The sequence below is a fragment of the Dermacentor variabilis genome, chromosome 1 (assembly GCF_050947875.1).
Source record: "Dermacentor variabilis isolate Ectoservices chromosome 1, ASM5094787v1, whole genome shotgun sequence".
Classification (NCBI taxonomy): domain Eukaryota; kingdom Metazoa; phylum Arthropoda; class Arachnida; order Ixodida; family Ixodidae; genus Dermacentor; species Dermacentor variabilis.
Genome location: NC_134568.1, coordinates 34,711,996 through 34,726,640, shown reverse-complemented (window position 1 = coordinate 34,726,640; position 14,645 = coordinate 34,711,996). Strand labels below are relative to the sequence as shown.

The 14,645-nt window shown below is 46.6% G+C and overlaps 1 protein-coding gene across 1 annotated transcript in view; it reads right to left on the bottom strand.

Moving 5' to 3' along the window:
• The window catches only part of LOC142576446 (L-sorbose 1-dehydrogenase-like), a 46,162-nt gene extending 35,008 nt beyond the window's left edge, over nt 1-11,154 (bottom strand). The window contains exons 1-2 of the mRNA XM_075686589.1: nt 10,499-11,154; nt 6,846-7,048 (exon numbers count right to left, since the gene is read on the bottom strand). Coding sequence (XP_075542704.1) covers nt 6,846-7,048; nt 10,499-10,691 — 396 coding nt within the window. The 5' untranslated portion in view covers nt 10,692-11,154. The remainder of the gene's footprint in view (nt 1-6,845; nt 7,049-10,498) is intronic.
• Between the last annotated feature and the right edge of the window lie 3,491 nt (nt 11,155-14,645).

The window sequence follows — 14,645 nt, the reverse complement described above, 5'->3', positions numbered from 1 at the left end:
CACCAGCATAAAAAATGATTTCTTTCGAGGCAGGGCGGAATCAATCGTCGATAAATTCGATGCCTATCAGGCTCGATCGCCGAAAATGCACCGTGGGAGAACAGTATAAGATTTGCGTTTAAGATAGCATTCTCACAGGGGGAAACGGGTCGCTACAACCTCTTTCCCCCTGTGGAGCTTGTCTTTTCCCTCTCCCGCTAGGTCACGTGGCCCCTTTTTCAACGAAGTCCGACAACGATGGCACAGGATCCGCCGTAAACAGCTTCGCTGTGAAAGGAAAAAAAAACGTGGGAAGAGCAAGCAAGCGATTCTGGGAATACTAGGAATCAGAAGGGAAATATCCGGTCCACCTTTGAAGAGGACCCTTCTGTGCTTGCACCAATCACTTTTGGAGACCTCAAAATCGGATAGAGACGCGCACGCCGAAAAGGTATGTATTAGGTCAAGTGCTGCATAGACAATTTATGGACCGACAACAGCATCACAATACGATACGCTTGGACTGCACTGCTTCGAACGCTTTTCCGACGCCAGCTGCCATCAGACAGTTTTACCAGAACGCTTACGGTTCTCTCCGCTCGGACCAGTGTGTTCCACGAATTTGCACGCAGCTGACCAGCGGTGATAACAGCGCGCATGCGCACAACGCTCATGCACGCCAGCAGTAGAACGTAAAACGCTGCCCTTGTTTCACGGGCCTCACAAAAGAACGTGAGGGTTGTTCTGAAGTCTGGGGTCTGTGCGGCCAACGAAGTTTCTATGGATGGTGCCCTGCCAGATGCCGGGAGATTATATTTTAAAAATGTACATGGTTGAGTTTTACTACAGGGCTCCAACTATCTGCGCGCACTATGGTAGCGTTTTTGCATGTCCGAGTGTCTCTGTTTCCGGGCCCCTTCTCTCCACAGCCGTCTGGAACCACTTTTTGTGCCCTACGTCGTCAATTGTTCAGTCGCTTCCTCCAATCCGGCTTCAGGAGACCGATGACCTCAGGTCCCACCAATCCAGAGGTTTGTTGCCCTTTCCCTCCACTGGGAATTTTCACGAAACACATGCATATCACTAGGCACAAACAGGGAAACTGGGATCGTACGCTGACTCCGTCTCCGGCGTGGTCGTGTCAATTTGTGTGACTGACAGGTGTGAAGAATCGTAGCCTTGCACGGACATCATCTACGGCGTGGACGTTCAACATCCCATTTCACGAGGCTGTCGGCTCGTTTCCCGTAAGTGCTTTATCCGTGACCTGAGTTTTCTCGAGGAGTGAACGGCCGACTGCTGAGATTTCGACTGAATCAAACTCTCGTAATCAATGAAAGCTATATATAAGTGTTCTACTTATATTCCGCACATTTCTTTATCACCTGATTGATAGTGTGAATATGGTCTATTGTTGAGTAGCCCTTACGGAATCCTGTCTGGTCCTTTGGTTGACGGAAGTCTAAGGTGTTCCTGATTCTATTTGGAATTGGCTTACTAAATACTTTGTAGGCAACGGACAGTAAGCTGATCGGTCTATAATTTTTCAAGTCTTTGGCGTCCCCTTTCTTATGGATTAGGATTAAGTTAGCGTTTTTTTCTAAGATTCCGGTACGCTCGAAGTCATGAGGCATTGCGTATACAGGGTGGCCAGTTTTTCTAGAACAATCTGACCACCATCCTTCAACAAATCTGCTGTTACCTGATCCTCCCCAGCTGCCTTCCCCCGTTGCATAGCTCCCAAGACTTTCCTTACTTCTTCCGGCGTTACTTGTGGGATTTCAAATTCCTCTAGACTGTTCTCTCTTCCATTATCGCCTTGGGTGCCACTGGTACTGTACAAGTCTCAATGGAACTCCTCAGCCACTTGAATGATCTCATCCATATTAGTAATGATATTAACGGCTTCGTCTCTTAACGCATACGTCTGATTCTTGCCTATTCCTAGTTTCTTCTTCACTGCTTTCAGGATTCCTCCGTTCCTGAGAGCATGTTCAATTCTATACATATTATACTTATGTCAGCTGTCTTCCGCTTGATTAACTTGGAAAGTTCTGCCAGTTATATTCTAGCTGTAGGGTTAGAGGCTTTCATACATTGGCGTTTCTTGATGAGATATTTCGTCTCCTACGATAGCTTACTGGTATCCTGTCTAATTGCAGAATCAGGATGTAGACGAGCCGTATGTAAAAATACTGAAAGATATCTATAGCGGCTCCACAACCACCGTAGTCCTCCATAAAGAAAGCAATAAAATCCCAATAAAGAAAGGCGTTAGGCAGGGAGATACGATCTCTTTAATGCTATTCACAGCGTGTTTACAGGAGGTGTTCAGAGACCTGGATTGGCAAGAATTGGGGATAAGAGTTAATGGAGAATACCTTAGTAACTTGCGATTCGCTGATGATATTGCCTAGTAACTCAGGGGACCATTGCAACTGCAATGCATGCTCACTGACATGGAGAGGCAAAGCCGAAGGGTGGGTCTAAAAATTAACCTGCAGAAAACTAAAGTAATCTTTAACAGTCTCGGAAGAGAACAGCAGTTTACGATAGGTAGCGAGGCACTGGAAGGGGTAAGGGAATACATCTACTTGGGACAGGTGGTGACTGCGGATCCGGATCATGAGATTGAAATAATCAGAAAAATAAGAATGGGCTGGGGTGCGTTTGGCAGGCATTCTCAGATCATGAACCGCAGGTTGCCATTATCCCTCAAGAGAAAAGTATATAACCAGCTGTGCCTTACCAGTACTCACATACGGGGCAGAAACCTGGAGGCTTACGAAAAGGGTGCTACTTAAATTGAGGACGACGCAACGAGCTATGGAAAGAAGAATGATAGGTGTAAGGTTAAGGGATAATAAAAGAGCAGACTGGGTGAGGGAATAAACGCGAGTTAATAATATCTTAGTTGAAATCAAGAAAAAGAAATCGGCATGGGCAGGACATGTAATGAGGAGGGAAGATAACCGATGGTCATTAAGGGTTACGGACTGGATTCCAAGGGAAGGGAAGCGTAGCAGAGGGCGGCAGAAAGTTAGGTGGGCGGATGAGATTAAGAAGTTTGCAGGGACAACATGGTCACAATTAGTATATGACCGGGGTAGTTGGAGAAGTATGGGAGAGGCTTTTGCCCTGCAGTGGGCGTAACCAGGCTGATGATGATGATGAACGGCCGACCATAACGGACATGATGGGCTCTTCGTGACGGTCAGGAGAAACGACGTTGCTGTCTTCAAGCATGCTGCCCTGAAGTAACTGATGAGGCGGGGCAACTGCATGTCGCCAGGGTGGCATCCCGCACTCTGAAGGACCGCCGGGCACCACAAACGAGCCGCTTGAAGTTAATGATGAGGCGTGACAATGCATGTCATCGAGGTGGCATCCCCCGCTTTGAAGGGCCGCCAGCCACAACAGGGTGCGTCAATTTCCTCTTTGACGTTTTTGTAGCCAAGCGTGCTACGATCGCTCATGTCTCCGGGAGACACGCTTGTTAAAGCTAAATCAACGCACTACTCTGCAGTCACCTGGGCGCGTGAAATCTGAGCGAAGAGGAGTGAAGCGACGCTCTGCTAAACACTGCCTATTCGTTATTCGGTGGACAAGCGGGTACCCTGGGTACAAGCTTTATGTTCTCGACTTTCCAAGGCCCAGTCACATTCACGGTTTTGTCAGAGACATGCACATGACATTCAGAGAAGCAGAAGGCGAGTGACACAACTTGTAATAGGACTGCTTATTTTTCCGTAATTCGAGCACAAAAAGCTTCAGCGTTTCTGTCCAAAGCAGGTCGGCTGTCTTAACAGTCTGTAGTGTTCTAATGTTAAAGGCAAATGGATATAGCACGATGTAGTCCAGTGTATTAGAGTATAATCGAAATATTAGGGCACTGCAGAAACGAATAGCGAGTGCGTAGGAACCCGTAAAACTGAATACACATTAAAGCAAGGGCCTCCAATAATCTTTGTGTGGATTACACGGCATCAATTGCCGCCATAAGAACAGCTGGGGAAATATTTACTTGCGGGTCCATAGGTCACTCTCGCGAAGTAATGTGCTCGTTTATTCGAGCAAACGAAATTAAATTTTCATTGCAAGTTCAGACTAGATATTCGCACATGATTTAACAGATGCTAGCAGTCATTGAATGGTAAAAGTAATTGTGACGACTAATTATCAGACACTTAGAATTTATTCGCCGGTTCGGGAAGTGCAGCGTGCAAGATGGTGCTCAACGCTACCATATGATTCGCATAGCTTCAGGAACCACTACCGAATGTGGAATACGACTATAACGTCACTGATCGAAGCTGTTCATAATACTTTTTTCCGCTTTGTTAAGTGTTCGACTTTGCAGCAATCGCTGAACCACTGAATGGCTCAGGGCAGTTTTTCTGCTGACCAGAAGGCCGCATACGGGAATGCTGGCAGCTGTGCCTGCTCTGATAGGGACGGAATGCAAAAACGGTAATCTGCATATATTTACATTCAACGAAAAACATTAGATTTTTAATATCATCCAGGAGCCCCACGTTAAGGCTCATGGAGGCATTTTGATACGCTAAACCCGTTATATTTTAGTAACTGAAAACTGGTTGTGTTTCTTTCGCAAAGTACTCTCTTTTTTTTTTTTTTGCAAAACTGCTACGAGCGTGTCGAACATAGCGTTCCTGCAAAGGAGTTACTAGGCTGTGATCGTACTTTACCGCAAATTACGTAAGTTTATATAAACGAATCACAATATTTGTTAGTTTTATTCAACGTTAGCTTCGATGAACTTTAGTTAGCGACCAACGCAAATACCCTGTGACGAAGCTTGAACGCACACTTTGCCGTAAATACTGATATGGAACATTTTCCTTGGCAAGAATCTGCCGTGATGGCACATGACTAAACTTTGTCCCGCACTTCATCACGGGGCGTTTCCGTCTCAGCCCTTTTCTGTGCTACCAGCACACTCTTTCAATATGGCCTAGATTGAGCCTCCAATTTTTTCATATAAAGGACTGCCCGCAATGGTCGAATAACAGTTAATTAACAATGTTTCCCGAGTGTTATTTGGAAACAAGTTATTAGCAGGAAAATATTGTATTGGAACAGTTTGTCCGCCTCGCCTTACAGTTTCTCCGAGAACGCGATGCTCGTTACCCTCATAGCCTTTTATGACACACACACACACACACACACACACACACACACACACACACACACACACACACACACACACACACACACACACACACACACACACACACACACACACACACACACACACGCACACGCACACGCACACGCACACACACACACACACACACTGCGTGCCTGTTGCAGTGGCAGAAGAGCGGGCCGTTGTTAAGCTGTACAGAATGCATTGCGTTATTTTTACTGTAAGCAAGCGCTGACGTCACTGCCCGAGACAGAGGAACAGTGTAATATGACGAATAAAATATATTTGAGGGGTGGGCAAATATCCGAAGTTTCGAATAGAAATTGAACTTTACGCACTAACTTTTCTTATTCGAAACTGAACTATTCGGTGTTTTCAAATATCTGAAACGAACCAAATATTTCATAGCAACCGGCTGTTCTTGTTTTTTAACTGCTCTCCGCATGGTTAACAATGTGTCGCAAAATAGAGAACTTAAACAACGACAAGTGCGTTTGAAGAAATAAAACAAAACAACACATAATGCAAGTCTTCCCTTTCAAAGGGGAAACCTACACGACATCCCGTTAGGTTTGTTTGTAATCAGTGATTTAGTTTAGGAATGTAGCATTTTTAACACTTACGCTGTGACCAGTCACGCTTTTACAGCGAAGCTGTATACTTCTACCGTTCAAGGAAATTTTCGCGTCGTTGTTGTAAGCAGTAAACTCCCCATACGTGGGCCGATCCCGAAGATAGTGCAATGTAGGGCCGAACCGCGGCGGAGGTGAAGCAGGCGTTAAGCACTCCCCATACGCGGGCCGATCCCGACGATAGTGCAATGCCGGGCCTACCCGTGGCGGAGGTATGCCAGTTCGCCATTAAGGGGCTCACATACACAGCTTCGCTGGTCATTCTTCGTCACAGAGTGGAAGGGCACAGATTTTCCTTTCAAAGGGTTCAATTACATGTGATTACGGCACGAGATTGCTTCAGCAGCATCATTTTTCTTTTCTGCATCTTCGAATGGTTTTCCGACAACCATTTCTTTTGCGTTTTTCATACTGCGGCCATTAATTCTTAGAAAGCTCCTTTGCAACCACTCTAAAGGTGATGAGATGCTATTCGTAAAGGTTTTAATAGCACTCAGTAATCCTGTGTTTAAAGCTGATTGCTTTCCCCCGATAGATATCTTTTCTTAATTAAATAAGCATTCCTGCTTTAAATACTTATACGCGTCTGCGTTTGACTATTCGATTCAATAAGATATTTACCGCTTACTATTCCTATCCGATAAGCGAACACTCATATTCGCTCAACTAATAAAAATGCTAAAATTCGGCGTTTTCTGACTGAATTCGTAACGACAATGAGACGCTTGTGTAATCGCTGCCACTCACTGCACTTCTGCACTTTCTCTGCACAGGTGGTATTACGTTTACATAGTTTGCGCTCACTTATTCCACAGGGGGCGCGCAGACCTCGATGTCAAAGCACATCACCCGCCTTGACAGCGATTCTGCCGAGACTGACCGCGTAGCCCTATTTCATTGGGCCAACCTCACGCACCGGTAGTCAAGGTCCCTTGAGATCGTTTTAGCTTTCTCACTCGACACGACTTCAGGCTCACTTCCGAAGAAAGTTAGGAGAGTATGAAATGTCTCAACAGTGAGTTGTCGAACTGGGCGGTTGTATTCAAGCGTAAAGATTCAATTACCTGTTCTCGGAAGGAGAGGGCGGCATTCTTCTGCGGGACGCTCCAGTAGTCCCAGTCGTCATGGCCTCTCAAGTTAAATGGTGCGACAGCCGGAATTTGACGCGAAGCAGTCTCCAGTCCTCCGGCTTCGAGAAGCAGCACTGTGACTTCGGGATTTGCCGAGAGTCGGTTGGCGATGACACAGCCGGCTGACCCACCACCCACTGCGCATAAAAGAATGACGTAATCTTTGAAGTAACATGACAGGGAACACTCAAACCTACTTCAAGAGGCAATAAGTCGCTTAGCCCATACGTGCTGCATTAAAGTGCTTAACGAGATTTAATGTTGCGCGAGAAAGCTATCTAACTGTTACCCAATAAACTGACAGATCCGAATTCACATATCACGTATAAGCTTTGCTCAATTTGAAATTGAATAATTTTTGGGCTTCATGTGAGAAGATCACAATCTCATTAAGAAGAACGCCACACTGCACGCCTATGGATGAAGTTTGAGCACCAGGAGCTGTTAACGGGCACTTAAATCTAAGTACGCGAACGTTTTTGCATTCGGCCCTCACCAGAAGGCGGCCGCCGCGGCTAGCGTTGAACCAGTGACGCAGTGGCAACCAGTGACTCAGTGGCGTAAGGCCATAGGCCGTAAGCTACCGTGGTAGATGTTAAAATGGAGTCCTCCGTTCCGTCTCACACCGGGGAAAAAATCATATCAACATGGCGAACGTACGCTGGACCAGGTGTATTTGTGTGCTCCCTCAGGGTGCGCCGTGTGCCATGAGGCCCGAACAGACGACACATTAACGATCGAGGGCAGTGTGTGGCATGAATGTGCAACCCTTCCATGGTACCACCAGCAAGAATCAAGACGGTGACACAAGGCTGTATTCATTGCATGCCGAGAAGTAAGTCTATGTGGACAAAAATAGAGGAACGAGAACACACATTGCATGTACTTTCAACACAGCATTTGTTGACCTGTGTTCATGAGTAAATACTTGGTGTGGTGAAGTAGAACAAAAAGGTCAGCTTCGCCTCAACTGCGTAGCAGTGACAACTATTAGCTGGATGAAGAGATTGTGCGCAGAAATACAGTTTTCTGGGCATAATATGAGTCGCAAATTATCCTGACATGCGAGTGGCATGCGGATCACTTTACTTTCCGAGGTTGTTTATGTAGACCGCCTGTAGCCGGCTACGGTAATGAAGCTAAGCATTCTTCTCCAAATTAATCCACCGGTCGAGGTGCATCAGTGCATCACGATTTATGTTGGTGTTGTCGTGTGCCGATCCCAGAGATAGTGCAGTCTAAGATAATGTGCCACAGGGGGCCACTGTACGTGCAATGGTAATGTTCTGTATGTTCTTATGTCCTTAATGTTCTGTATAGACATAAGAATACATATATTTCAATAAACAAAATAAACAGACAGAGGCCGGATTTGAGCAGAGGAAATGTGACACTGGAGCGCGATACTATAACCCCCATACATGCGTCAATAGGCGAACTAGATCATTATTAAATCCCTGCGGGTATGTCACCACGCTGAGATGCAATTCTTCGTAGTCCCTAAATGTCAACTGCAGTTTAGATGTCAAGTGCCAAATTTTTTTTTATCAAGGACTGTTGAATATAATTCTAGTGTTTTACGTGTCAAAACCACGATTTCATTATGAAGCGCAGTGGCCGACTCCTGATTAATTTTGACCACAAGGGGATCTTTAACGTCCTGCCAATGCACAGGAAAGACTTTGCATTCGTCTTTGCATTTCGCCCCCAACGAAATGCGGCCGCCGCGGCCAAGATGTGATCCCGCGACCTTGTGCTTAGCAGCGCAACACCACAGCCGCTAGGCCACTGCTGCGGTTCGTCCAGCACTGTTCTAAGCCACAGACAAAAGGGAGCCGGGTGAAGTGAACCCGTCTAGTGAGCCCAGCCGAGCACAGGCTTTAAGGTCGGCCCAAATCCGTGTACACGTGTGTAGTAGAGACAACACAAAGCTGCGTCAGGTCAGATTCCTTAGGACTTTCCCTCACCACACTCTTAATCCCACTGCGTTGCAGCGATGCATCTGTTCTCGCTTTCCGGCCTCTGGGGAACCACCACGTTTGTGGCGAAACTGCTATTGCGGCAACAAGCACTATAGAGCAGGTCCACGTCAAAACGTCCGCTTCGAATGTAGACCGAAATGCTGCAAATATTGCAATTACTAGCGTTCTGTGGACGCAGAAGCATGCAAGATCATACCTCCCCTTGCTAGATTCTTTAGGCTATATACAGCACAGGACCGACAGGGACAGCACCGACCGATTCACAGAGAAGCAAATATTTGACGCACATGAATGAACAAACGCCCAAATATGAAGTGCCTGGTATCTCAGCATTGGTTTGGCTGAGGAAAGAATCCTACTAACCAATGAGAACTGAAAAAAAAACTTTTTGTAGTATATCTAGTGAAAAGGCGCTAACGCTCTCCCACTTTCATGGCATACGCTAGGTTCTGGCGGTTAGTGTGTGTAAGCAAAAATGATGGTGGCAACCCCAGAGATAAAAGAGCTAAAGCATAAAGCAAAAGGGTATCGCCGGGTATACCCCAGGTGGGTATCGCCGGGTATACCCCAGGTGGGTATACCGGGTATACCCCAGGTGGGTATACCGGGTATACCCCAGGTGGTTATACCGGGTATACCCCATAATCGAGGGGTCTTAAACAGCTTTTTTTCCCTTTTTTTTTGCTACAGTGTCCCACACTTCTGTGCGAAAACGTACGATTGATTGAACGGCCACTCTTTCGTCCATAACGATACACGTCTGGTTCAAGAATATTTGCGCTTGCATTATTTGAACATGTATAACGGCGATGGTACTGACTTAGTCGCCAAGTATTAGGTCGGTCAGCACCGTGAACACATCCCAAAGCCAGCTTTCCCAGCATAGTTAACATATTTACCAGGGAGAGGTGGGCTAGTTGGTGGTCGATATTGGAATGCCTTATGTAACCGCGCAAACGACAACCGACGGAGAAGGAAACATACAGGACAAGCGCGGATTCCAATTCCCAGCCTAGGGCAGGCTGGCGAATGTAGAACAGCGAAAATTTTGGCCAAGAAAGTCGCACTAAATCCTCTAAGCATACTTCAAACTATGGGCGCTCGCAGGAACAATTACGGGGATTGTCCCCAAACCTCCGACTAGCCCTCCAAAAATTCAGAAGCTGCCGAAGGGGCTCACTAGTTATGGTGTTGCGCTGCTGAGAACGAGGTCTAGCGTTCGATTGTAGACTGAGGCGGCCGCATTGCGATGGAAGAGGAATACAAAAAGCTCTTCTGCACTCCGTTTTGGGTGCACTCTAAAGAACGGCAAGTAATCAAGATGAATCCGGCGTCTGTCTTAAGTTGCAACCAACTTTACCTTTTCGGAATGATAAAGTGAACTTCAATATGTTTTGGAGGACGAGTGTGAGGGTTCTATATTTACAGTGCACAACTTTTTTCAAACACGGATATTTTTTTAAGGCTGCGCGTCGTAATATAATTTATGTTGTTTAATAAGTCAGGAGAGAAGGGCATACGTTCAAGGAATAAGTAATTGCCTCGGTAACCGATTCCTATATAACGGCTCAGTCACAATACGGGAGTCAAGGCTTGTTTGCTCACCGATGACGTAGTCGTACTGCTGCCACAGCTGCCCCAGCTCGTAGTCCCGCAGCACAGGCAGGTCCGTGAAAGGAACGTGCACCAACAGGTTCGCCAAGGCCAGCACGAGACTGAGCTCACTCTGGGGGGCGAGGCTGCCGACACCAACCGACCACGGAGGGCCACACGTCGTCGCGTTTAGGCTGCAGCTCATGGTCTTGCCTATTCGGTATGCCCGAAGGAAGAAATGCGCTGCGCACTGCGAGACGACTGCTTTTTGTCGTTCGCGAATCAAATGAAAGAGAGAGCGGAGCACGTTTGCACCTTCTGTAAGGTTCTTCAGTTGTAGCCCACTTCCTTCGGTTTATCTGCTGCGCGTGTTGGCAGAGTTATTGTCACCTCATTTCTGTCTCTTGATTTCGTCAACGGCAGAAATTCTTATGCCAGGCAGCACGGCTGCGTACACTTGTTGCGTTCCATAGATAATAATATGCGCGCACACCGGAGATTCTTAATGCGCGAGGAAAAAGTTACCGGGAACCCGCCCTGAGGTGCGACTGGGCAAGTCGTTTCGTGTGCAGGTGGCAAAGACGATGCGTGACGAGACACGCACAAACATGCAGAAGAGCCCACGCGGCGAGCTGCTGCGGTTGGGCCCATCCGCTTAGGTACACGACTAGCGGATGTGTGGCTGGAACTCATTCGGAGGGGTAAAACAAGTAAAGCACGCAGCAGAAGCCGAGTATTGTGAAAGCGCCGACTTGACTCCTCTTTGCCTACCGCTACACCGACGTCGTGACACAGAAGCATTTTTGCGCTTATAGGCAAACTTCGGGCTTGTAAGCAAGAAAGCTATGATGTCGCTAGCACGCAGGCGCACTAGCTGAATGAAAGAGAAACCCTTTTTGCTGTTTCTCGCTGAGCCACATCAGTTCTTGGCCGCAAGAATAAGTGGCTTTGGTAGTTTTAATAGACAACGTTAAAAAAAAAAAACCTGGGGCCAATGCAATCGCGCGCGCCTGCAAGGACCAGCCGGTTCGCGTTAGGCTACGGTAGGCAGCTATCTGTATGAGGTCACGGCATCGATCAGGTCTATAGGTATTCAGTAGGCTTCATCAATACTTCAAATATGCCCAACAAAACAGAAATATGTTCCAGCATGTTAAAACAATAATGCGTAGGCGCTAGCTGTAGGACTGTAGCGCGTTGATACCTACTACAGCAAGTAGGAGACTTCTAGGTTGCAGATAGCGAGCACCTTGTGTTTACCATCGCCCAATATCACAATGACCAGAATTAATCGGGAGTATTCTTGGAGACTGCAGAACGCGAGCGATCTCTTAAAGAAGGGTGATGTTGTTACGTTTATAACATAAAACGGCCAAAAGATAGAAATGCAATTTTATTAATAAAATTCATTTCATTTATGGTTACTCTATGTATGCGAGCATTTTCTTGGTGCTTTTAGCGAAAACAATGTCCACAATACTTTGCCTCTAGCCCACAGAATGTCACACTTCTGCCTTTGTTGGTACGCGTGAAGCATGTGGGTCCGTAATCAGTGAGAAATATTTTTAATTTTCCTGATGTTCGCATCTCTCCAAGCGACTTTTCGATGCCTTCTAGACTTTCGTGATTTACGTCTACAAAGTAGTGCTTTTTTTGTCCAAAAACTGCGGGCTATCAAGAAAGAACTCGCAGTTTCGCCCGAAAAGCGAAGTATCGATTGCGATAGCAGCTTCGTAGACAGCTGTACAGAGTAAGGTTAGTAGTTTTATCATACGTACAAACTTGTAACCGTTCGCTTATTAACAAAATTAACAAGCACGGTGTCAGCTCGCACAGGCAAACATGAATTACATCACAGTCGATGACCGCGGACACTCGTTGTCAAAACGCTGACGTGAGGAAGTGCGGCAGCAGCAGCGAGCGAAGTGACCTTCGTGTTGTCAATCGCTTCAGCGCAAACTGAGTGGCGAGAACACAGCACGCACAAGGGTACCAGCCGCTGGCGCACTTAGAGTCTGCTCCCAACGCAGATCGCTTTCAAGATACAGCCCGCGCGGCCGATACGCCGTTGCTGCCAGAATGCACCCCCCTCCCCCGGTGCCTCGCGGATGACGGAAGACGGCGCGCTTCCTGCCCGCTTTCCTCCCTTGCGCCCGCCAGATTGACCTGCGACCGTCGGCTCTCCACGCACGTTCTAACTCGCACACATAGCATACTGCGCGAGGTGACGGTGTTATCGCCCTTAGACTTTATACAAAACTTCACGGCGACGATGACGGCATAAATGTGCCTGAGGTGTCCATATACTTGCTATCGCAATAAAACAATCTAATAAAGAATAAACTAACCGGGAACAGCGAAACAGCATACGTGCGCAACATAGTGTGGTTAGGGTAAGAGTATCGTTTGTGAATGGCGTTCAAGTGTATGCAGTATGGGTATTCCTTCCTAAACAGCTGCCGAACTTTCTCGACTGGACTCATGAGCACATTGCCGCTTTTACTTGAACTTCATACGGAATACAGCAGTTCAAACGGAAGACAGCGTATAACAATATTATTTATACTGAAGGGCCAACTAACGTTTAAAAAAAGCTTTAAGTGTACAATCCTTACCATTTTTACGACATTTATGGGCGCACTCTATTACACGTCCTGTCGTCATTGAGTTTGCGTTGCATTATATATATAGTTGGTTGGAAACGTCAGCATACGCAGATGTACGGGCCGCGAAGAATGTGCGTCACTGTAAACGAAATATTCGATCACATTGCAACTTAACCATTACATTTTTTACTCAGTAACTATCGCGGTAATTCAAATAATGTTTCAGTAAGCAATTACATGTAACCAGTTAATTTATTGATGCGACAAGCTGTAACAGGTGAAGCAGCTTTGAGGACCTGAATTTAGCGACAACTACAGTAAAATGCCCGATTGCCCCACGCAGCAGCCTCGGAAATGCTCATGTTCGGACTGGCATAGCCAGGCGCCCAGCATTGCTAGAAATAACGGTATATATAATGGTAAATCACAGCTTAGTACAAGTAGTGGATTGTCCAACAGGGGCACATGACCCCTACAATTTATACTGTATATCAACGATGTTGCTAAAGATGGCGATCCAGAGACTGAGGTTTGATTTTTCGCGGGTTACAGTCTGCTTTTTTGTTGAGTGAGGAGCTTTCGATCATGAGCAAGTTCTGCTAACTGAATCGCTAAATATAATTTCTGACAGGTCTGGTCAGCATGGAAATATGATAAATCAGTCTGCATGAGTGGTTCATCTAAAAAATCACCATATGAATACAGTTATCAATTTGGAAACAAGAAAATTTCACGAACAACGAACATAACACATCTGGGCGTTACTATCACACACAATCTAAGCTGGAACGAGCGTGTTGCCAACATTTGCGGGACGGCACAGCGAGAGCTGGGAATGCTGATACGTATATTAAAGCAACCGTCTCCTGACATAAAACTCAAGGCTTACACTGCAATTGTACGACGTGCCTTGCAGTAAGCAAGGATAGTGTGTGACTTGTGCTGACTAACGCTAATAGGTCAGATCGAGCGATCACAGCGTCTTGCCGTGTATTTTATTTTTTCTGATTATGAGAGGGCTAAATTGGTTACCGCGCTGCTTGCTAGGGCAAACATCGCCAGAGATGCTTAACGCAGGAAAATAGCCAGGCTAATATTTACTGAACAACTGCACAATTGCAGGCTAAATATAAATGCCGAACTTGACTTCTGGCCCCCCGGAAAATTGTCACCTCATTTCTGTCACCCATATTGACACGTGCGCTTGTTTGTCTTTCTCCGGGGACCGCTTTAAAAGAAATAAATTATGGGGTTTTACATACCAAAACCACGTTCTGATTATGAGGCACGCCGTAGTGGAAGACTCCGGACATTTCGACCACCTGGGGTTCTTTAACGTGCACCTAAATCTAAGTACACGGGCGTTTTCGCATTTCGCCCTCATTCGAACCCGCGACCTTGTGCTCAGCAGCCTAACACCATAGCCACTGAGCAACCGCGGCGGGTGGGGACCGCTTTTCATGGGCTAATAAATCTTAAACGTTATCGCTCAGCGCAAGACACGCCAATATCCGCCGCAGTCTTCGCTTGTGCGCGACTCGTGCTGCTCAGCG